The sequence below is a fragment of the Aulonocara sp. 'chitande type north' Nkhata Bay genome, linkage group LG8 (assembly GCF_057382095.1).
Source record: "Aulonocara sp. 'chitande type north' Nkhata Bay isolate Kocher_YH1m ecotype deep benthic linkage group LG8, A_spYH_male_GT1.1, whole genome shotgun sequence".
Taxonomy (NCBI): Eukaryota; Metazoa; Chordata; class Actinopteri; order Cichliformes; family Cichlidae; genus Aulonocara; species Aulonocara sp. 'chitande type north' Nkhata Bay.
In genome coordinates, this window is record NC_141351.1 from 24,292,068 (window position 1) to 24,300,996 (window position 8,929).

Sequence of the window (8,929 nt, forward strand, 5' to 3'; positions counted from 1 at the left end):
GGCTTTAAGGCAGCACAACTACGAGCCTGACCTAAAATTATAGGGCAACAGATGCACAGTCTAAACATCCGAAGCAACTCGATAGCTCAGTGGAGAAAGACTGTCATATCATAATACAGGCATGTAGGCCTTTATTGAGTGAGTCATTCTTTCCAACAGAGCACATTTTCCATACTCACATTAAAAAAGAAGATCTAAGAAAACAGCGAATATCACAGAAAAAAAAAAAGAATGACAAGCAAACTGTCAGGAGCAGGTGGGAAGAGGCGTGGAAGTCCCAGATTCCTCGAGTTTGAAAGGGATTAAAAAACGGATTTTCTTCTGTTTGTGTTACTAGGATAAAGTAGTTGCACACCACCTTTAACGCATTTATCTTAGCCGCAAACTTCATCCAAATGTACCACGTGGACGTTTTGTTTTCTAGACCCATGAAAATAATATTTATATTTATGCCGCTTCGTGTTTTAACTTTTCGCCCTCACCCCTCGTTTTTTATATTTATCGCGTCGTGGCCCAGCTACAGTGTAATTGCTCGCCATTCCTTCTTGTTGTGTCCTGTTCTCATCGCTCGCGTGGATCAAACGCTCGAAATGACAGAAAAAACAGCGAGTTATTACGCCTCTACCACGGTGCGCGTTCGCCCCCCCCCCCCTCCTCCCAGTCATTGGCCGGGCGCGGAGCCGGTGGGCGGGCCGTGCCGGTGCGCTACTGTTTAAAATGCTTTGGGGGAACTCAGTGCGAAGCACATAGTAGAGACCGGTCTTCCAGAGAGATGAGAGAAGGTTTGTGGTTTTATCCTGTTGATTCCAAAATAATAATAATACAAAACTGAAAATAAGCAGACGCACGGAGACGACGCTGGTTGTAAAAGAATCCGCAAAAGCCCCCCCAAAAACCCAAGAGGAAGTCTGGATTACTATTTCACCGAGGTGATTCCAACCGGTCTACAAATGAGCAACAGGTAGATGAGACGATATTTTCTTTTAAGTCGTTCCTTGTACAGATCTACTGCTCTTGCGCTTTAATGTAAGATGTTATGCTTTATTAGGTGCTTTACGCATGTCTGAGGAGCGTGTGTGATGGTTTGATTCTCCACACGCAAGCTCCCTGGCTTCTCTGTTGTCACAGAAGTCAGATGGCCCGCCAAAAGTTGACTTTATCATGTCATAACCGCTTCAAGCTTCACACTGAGGTCCCGAGTGTGACGCTGCGGTTGAAGCGAAACCTGCGGGTCTTTGTCAGTCTGAGGGTCTGTCCGTCTCTGTGCGGGTGATTGCATCAGAAGGCAGCTCCTTTTTTCCCCTCGCACCTGTTAACATTTGTCGCTGGCATCTGGTGCAGCCTGAGAGCAGCTCTGCCCGCCTCTTTACGATTAGATACTCTTTTAGCGACGTTTAAAAGGCTAAAAAAAGTGTATACAGCAATAATAATAATAATAATAAAACAACAGTTTTGATTTTGAGTTTACTTATTCAGGAAATGTTGTACAACTGTTTTTTTTCTAAAATAGTTAAAAATTGTTAAATATTCGGTTGTTTTGAATGAGAAAAGGAAAACACGCTGTATTCGTGCAGTTTTTCTGTACTGCGCACTTAAGCCACCGTGTGAAGAAAAAATACACACTGGTCAACAGTGCAGCTTACACTGCAATCAGCATGCACATTAAATAATGTACTGATGGGCTGAACTTTACTCAACTGTGCCTTCTCTCGTTTTTTTGAAGTTAAATCAAAGTAAGTAAAAGCCCAAATTGCATCAGCCAGTTAAACATCCTGCAGGTGTGAAACTTCAGTATGACTCAGCTGTGGCAACATATTCTGTGCTTTAAGGGTGCATGTGATACCCTCCAGGCCCGGAGGAACTTTCTGCTCTCTGCTGCCAACTTCTTTCCCATCTTAAAGCCTCATGCCACAAGGAGAAATCGATCCTAACAAACGCAGAAAAAACATAACAGGGCACTGGAGGCAGTGCTAGGTCGATATAGACCCTGTTGCTAGGAAAATTAATGAGAGGTGTTTTAGTTGTGCTGAGAAAATCCTCGTGGGGCAGCTGTTATCGCAGCAGAGAGGAGAAACCCCTGAGGGCTTTCTGAACGTCAACAAGCTGCATGTCTCTTATGCACACGTTTTTTCCTCAAAACCTATCGAAAAATGACAAATTTCCACCCTGAAACTGACCTGGTGAAAGCTGAATCAAGTTGAATGTTTTCACACATTTAGTGTCTCCTTGAAACCTTAAAATCTTTCTTACTAGCTAGATGATGTCATAATAATGGTAGTAGTACATAATAAAATGAACTTTAAGTTGCGTTAGCTAAACAGCTCGGGTGATTTTCACCTCACTGAGCACCTAGATGCATCTACGTCTGATTTTTTATTTTTTATTTTTTTGGGAGGGGGGATTTTCAGTCGCAGGTTGTTGTGCATGCTCAAATTTTGCTGAATATTGTTTGAGGGATGAGAGGAAGGAAAATAGTTTGCATATCTGGGCTTTCTCAGTGTAAATAGTTTACATAATCCATCAGCAGTGCAAGACCAGCAGCACGAGATCCCATAGAAACACAGCAGCCCGCAGTCTGGCAAGAAATGACCAGGTCAGCATGGCACAGCCAAGAAAAATAAGTCCACTTTGTAAATGGCCAATAACGGGACCTGAGTGCAATTACTGTGTGGCCTCTCTCAGTGGAAGCTGAAATGTTAGATGAGGGTTAAATATCACTGTTGTTGTTTGTCATAACAGGATGAAATATTGTTGGCACAGAGGTGAGCTTTTCTGGCCCCGTGTATTAAGTTCTTGATGGTTTTTCTCAGGCTGCATGCACGTCTGACAAGCTATTGGGATTTCATGTTCAGCAGGCTCACTTACCTTTATGTATCTGGATGCTAGTTTTCCTAATTGACACCTTCTGTCTCTGTTTCCTTGTAGCACTTGACATTGATGAGGCCCAGTCGCCCAATGAAAGAGGAGTGACCACTTCACCCTCCTTTTGTTGCACTGCATCCAGAGGCCAGTGAGGCTGAAGAGGGATCCCTTCAGCCCGCCTCATTTTGTAACCATTTCCTCTCTGAGTTGGTCCCAGAAGTGTTTCAAAACTGTTTCTCCAACGCTTTTTCCAGAAACTTAGACTGTTTTCCAAAGCAGAAGCAGCACAGCCCTCCCAGACTGAGGTGATGGGAAGCGTGCGAGCCAGCCGCTACAGCATTGTGTCATCAGAGGAGGACGGCATGAAGCTTGCCACAATGGCAGTACCCAACGGCAACAGCAAGGGCAAGGTGCACACGAGGCACCAGCCGCAGAGCAGATTTGTAAAGAAGGACGGTCACTGCAACGTGCAGTTCATCAACGTGAGCGAGAAGGGTCAGCGGTACTTGGCTGACATCTTTACCACATGTGTGGACATCCGCTGGAGGTGGATGTTCATCATCTTCTGCCTGGCCTTCCTCCTGTCCTGGCTGTTTTTTGGCTGCGTCTTCTGGCTGGTGGCCATCTTTCACGGGGACTTAGAAAATAATGACCATCCATGTGTCTCCAATGTTAGTAGCTTCACTGGTGCCTTCCTGTTCTCCATTGAGACTCAAACGACGATCGGTTATGGCTTCAGATACGTAACGGAGGAGTGCCCAGTGGCTGTCTTTATGGTGGTGTTCCAGAGCATTGTGGGCTGCATCATTGACGCCTTCATCATTGGTGCAGTCATGGCAAAAATGGCAAAGCCCAAGAAGAGGAATGAAACACTGGTTTTCAGCCATAACGCTACAGTGGCCATGAGGGACAACAAGCTCTGTCTGATGTGGCGTGTGGGCAACTTAAGGAAGAGCCACCTGGTCGAGGCACATGTGAGAGCCCAGCTTCTCAAATCCCGAACAACAGCGGAGGGAGAGTACATCCCCCTCGACCAGATGGACATAGATGTGGGCTTTGACAGCGGAGTCGACCGCATCTTCCTGGTCTCCCCGATCACCATTGTACACGAGATCGATGAGGACAGCCCTTTCTATGACATGAGCAAACAGGACCTGGAGAACTCGGAGTTTGAAATCGTAGTCATCTTGGAGGGCATGGTCGAGGCGACGGCGATGACCACACAGTGCCGAAGCTCCTATGTCGCCAGCGAGATCCTCTGGGGCCATCGCTTTGAGCCCGTGCTCTTCGAGGAAAAGAACTATTACAAGGTGGACTACTCCCGCTTCCATAAGACATACGAGGTGTCGAGCACCCCTCTGTGCTGCGCCAGAGACCTGGCAGAGAAAAAATTCATTCTCTCAAACTCCAACTCCTTCTGCTACGAAAACGAGATGGCTCTGGACAACAAAGAGGACACAGACGAGGGGAACGGGGGCAGCGTCGGCCCTGATGGCACTCAGACAGACAACATCTCAGAGAGCGAACATAACCAAGCCATGGTGCCTCTAGAGCCCCGGCCTCTGAGACGAGAGTCCGAAATATGACTGTTAAGACATCTCGTGAGAGATTTTCCGAGAGTCGCATCTCTGCTCTGAAAAGGCACTACGAGCCAAGCTGGGTTAGAGTTAGAGGCCAACCCAAACGGTACTGCTGTGGAAAGTGGCAGTGAGGTGTAAGACTTTGTCCTGATGAGTCTGCTTGAACTTTGCATACAGCATGACAAAACACAGCACTATGAACCATGTGCATATCGCAGAATGAATTCTCCATCAAGTCCCCATGAATGTGTGCTCAGTGTCCGGTGACTGCAGAGAGGACGGAGGCTATTGCAATGACTTGAAAACTGCAGGCATGTCTCAGTTGCTCTGTCCAGCGAGAATGACGCTCTTTCAGAAAGGTTTTGTTTTTTTGTTTTTTTAAGTTCTCTAGTGCTGCTAGAAAAAGTGGAAGTTACACAAAAAACCCTTTAAAACACTTTCATTTTGACACTGTCACAGAACCAAAGAGTTAAGAAATCGGATGTCTGGAACAAAGAAGGTACACGTTGTTTGTTCATGAGCTGGCCTCATAGCAGATGTCACTGAATGCCGTTTTCGCCTGCAATAACCTGTAGAGAACTTTCCTTTGACTCGATAGCACTGATTCTCTCAGCTTTGTGCTTTTGCAGAAAATGTTTGAGCTGGTCAGACTGATAGAAACATGCCTGCTTGCATCAAGAGAGCCGAGCAGGGTAGTATTAACGACATCAAACTGACAGAAATCATTAATTTAAACTGAGACTGGGGTAATATGAGAATCTGAATGTTCTTAAAAGTGCTGCTATGATGTTGCTTCTTTTTTTTTTTGATAATGACTATGACAATGCCAAAGAGTATTATTATTATTTTTATTATTATAGTTATGTTTCTGAAAAAAAAAACAATTAGATTTGGTACAGAAAACGTAGAAAGTTTAGGCCGTTTAATGTAAGGTTTGTTTTTCAAAAACGTGTACAGTTTCTTTTCTTTCTTTCTTTTTTAAAATGTCGATTATCTGTATCTGGAGCCATTTCATCAAGCCGTAATCTGGACCCGTGTAATGAAGAAGGTGGTCATGTAGTGGTAAAAAAAGCAACACTGACGAGTTCTTTTGATGGGCCAGATTTTTCATCTTAAACACAAGAGTTCATTTCAAGGCAAACCTTTATTTTTAAGGTTTGAAAATACGAGTCAGTGTATTGGTGTCAAAAAATCAAATACACTAAAAGAAATTTTTAAATAAATAAATATCAAGTCTCTATGTACAGCCGGTTTCCCTTTGTGCTGAACTAGAAATCGGCCTCAACACCACTGGAGTTTTCATTCTCTGTTGTAACGCTTTTGTTTTACTTGAGAATGTAAGATTTCAAAGAAACAAAAGTACTGTAACTGCACAAGAGTTTGCATCAATACACGTTTATATCCTGTATCTTTTGTGACAGAAAGCCGCTGGGCTCAATAGGCAGATCCTACACGTGTAAATACCTCCCTCCCTGTTGCAGTTGTTTTGTATCAGTCTTCCAAATGTACTGCAAAACCACAGAATGTACAGATTTTGTATTATTATTATTATTATATTGTACATGGTATTATATTGTTCTTTTACAATAAAAAGTCAATCGGAATCAACTCGTGTTGCTGGTTTAAATATCTTCTAAAGGGGCAAAGACTATTTTGCATTAATTGTTGCAAATGCAAACACAATGTGAGTGAATTCAGAAGCATCAATTCTTGCGGTACTGTAGAAGTTTAATTTCCGGAGGAAATGATGAAAAATCTTATTTTGAGCAAAAGTCTGTAAAATTTCTCAGCATCTTTTGACACTTTTTATTCATTTTGGTAATAAAAGACATAAACGCCCAACTAAAAAGCCTAAAAAGTGCCCCGAGGCTTTTTAAGCGGTGAGAATGGCTTCAAGAAGGACTTTGGTTTATCTCAGGCAGGATGTTTGGTTTCAAAGTGCGTCGATAGCCTGGTTGGCACCATGTTAGCATTACTCAACTACCCCTAACAGACTTCCGTCACTGGTTCAGCTGAAGATCATAAAATGGCTATTGTCTACTGGAATGAATGCTCGTAAAGAACTGATAGAGTAGATCAACATTTCATTCAGAAATTTTTGTGCCCCTGTGTAATAATGTCTTCATGTCTTCTATAATAATGCATGGCAGGGTTAGTGGCTGCAGGCAGTCAGTGCAATTAGCTTTCACATCAACCTGCTTTTTTAGTTAGTAAGTCATTTTTTAAATATTATGCATTTATCTATTCATCTATTTACATTCTACAAATGAGACTTACAGACTAACTTAAGGAAACAAGAAGGGAAAATGGATCATTATCAGCATAATTAAACCCAGATCCACAGTCTCTTATTCATGGATTCATCAAATTTAGTTTCTTTCCTCTTAAATGATTTTTAAGATTAAAGGTGCAATTCATAAAGTAGCACAACCCAAAGCTTAACAAATGTGTGACTCTCAGGGATCGTGCTGGCAGTCGTGGCTGTGACACTAACCAGCCACCTCGTCCTGCTTCCCACCAGCCCAAGAGGGATTAACACCTTCTTTTTCCTCTCTTGCTTCTGCATACTTGGGACTCATCCATCTCTCATCCTGCCTTCCATCACTTTCTCTCATCTGTCTTTGTCCTTTGTGTAACATCTGTTCTCTCGCTCTCTCTTCTTTCTTTTATTCATTATGAGTCATCATGAATTCAGCTCAGAATCACGGAATAAAGTCTTTAACAAGTTTGTCTCTCGGTCAAACTATTCAAAATTTCAGACACTTTTCCGTTTACATTTTTACATTTTCACTTTGCTCATTTACCAACATCATTTAACGGCTTAAATTTGTATAGATGGATCCAAAAAAGCCCCAAAATATTGTATCTCTTTTGTAAAAGGTGCCAAAGAACAATCATATTTACACTAAATGTTCATCCATCCATTTTCTGCCACTTATCCAGGTCGGTCACACAGTGGGAAGCAGTCTAAGTGGACTGAAAGTACCCACTAAACCAGTGACCCCCACCCCCTCCCGGCTGTGCCAAGAAATTCTGACCACAAACGCTATGAACAGAATCGGTGACAAAGGGCAGCCTGACAGAGTCCAACCACAAGCTGGACATCCTGCCAGTGATGTGGACCAAATCTCTTACTACGATTAAAGAGGGTCTGAATGTCCCGCACCAAAACGCCATTCATTCTGGATTGGGCATGGCCGCCTCTGTTGTGAGCAGGTGTGGCTCAGGATGTCGAGCTGCTGTCTGCTAAGAAGGTTTGATCCTCGACTCTTTTGAAATCGGCCCCTAAAGCTTTATTTGCTGTGCGAGTTTACATGAGATATAATCGAGTTTGTGTTTTATCGTTTTAAAAGCGCTTTGAGGTCTCAGTAAGAGTAGGAAACCATACATGTATGAATACAAGCCGAAGATGTGGGCACCTTACCATTTGTTGTCCGATGTCAGATGTCTCCCTGATGTTGTCACATGATGGATAAGAATCTGAAACACTGCACATTTCACATTTGTGTTCAGAGCTGATGAGAAGCATTTCATTGTTCTTAGAAAGCAAATAAAGAGGAAACATTATTCCCATGCTTTGCCTCAGCTTCTTCAACCTTTGCTGGTTTTATTTAACAGCGCAGACATGGAAAAAAAATCTGGAACTCACCCCAAGTCAATGGAAAATTCCTTTACTGCTAAGGAAGACTGACACGAATGTCAACTCGCGGAGTCAGTACTATAGTCGGCTTTGAACGTGATGCTGCAGTGTATGTGTGTTACTGTGTGCTCCATTCATCTTACATAATGCAGCTACGCTATCTGATTCATCTCAATCACATCGAGAGGGGCAGACAGAGAAAATGAGACAGAGTTCTTTCAGTTGCTTATTAAAATCAGGATCTGTGTTTCATATTTCCTTCACGAGACATAATTTTAAATGGAATTTCATGCTTTGATCCACAGCAGACAACACAAAGAGGAAAAGATTAAAATAAAAAGTGTATACAAGTCCAGAAATCCTCCTTCTTTATGTATTTTGTTTTGGGTTTCTCTGAACACAGAACTTGGCACCAGTTTACCCCTGAAGGGCGACACTGGTGGGAAAGTAAGGAGTTACTTTCCGGTCACACCATTTCATATTGCATTTATTTATTGGATTATTAATTTAAAGTTGTGACCAGGAAAGCCACATTGAGGCTTACTTCCTGCCTGAAAGGAAGAATAGTGGCACATTGTTGAGCACTGTGTGGAAGCTCTTACTGCTGTAGGTGCTCTCACTTCTGTGTTTCTATTGTGCGGCTCTACTTGCGCCCTGTTTATGAAAACAATAACACTGTGTATCAGTGGAGTAAACATCCAAAGGTAAATGTTAGGCCAAACTCTATTATTCCTGTGTAAACGCCTGAGATATCAAATATCCAAACAGTTTACTTTTTATCACTATTTATTTGTGTTTTATACATCACGCTCAGCAGCTCGTTGAGCCCTGTTCAAACTTTCAGAGC

At 42.8% G+C, this 8,929-nt stretch overlaps 1 protein-coding gene across 1 annotated transcript; it reads left to right on the forward strand.

The window, feature by feature from the left end:
- The first annotated feature begins 765 nt into the window (after positions 1 to 765).
- On the forward strand, positions 766 to 6,038 carry kcnj2a (potassium inwardly rectifying channel subfamily J member 2a). The gene is made up of 2 exons (XM_086304468.1): positions 766 to 961; positions 2,926 to 6,038. Exon 2 carries the CDS (start codon positions 3,171 to 3,173, stop codon positions 4,446 to 4,448), a length of 1,278 nt encoding a protein of 425 aa, XP_086160594.1. The 5' UTR covers positions 766 to 961; positions 2,926 to 3,170; the 3' UTR covers positions 4,449 to 6,038.
- Positions 6,039 to 8,929: the final 2,891 nt, after the last annotated feature.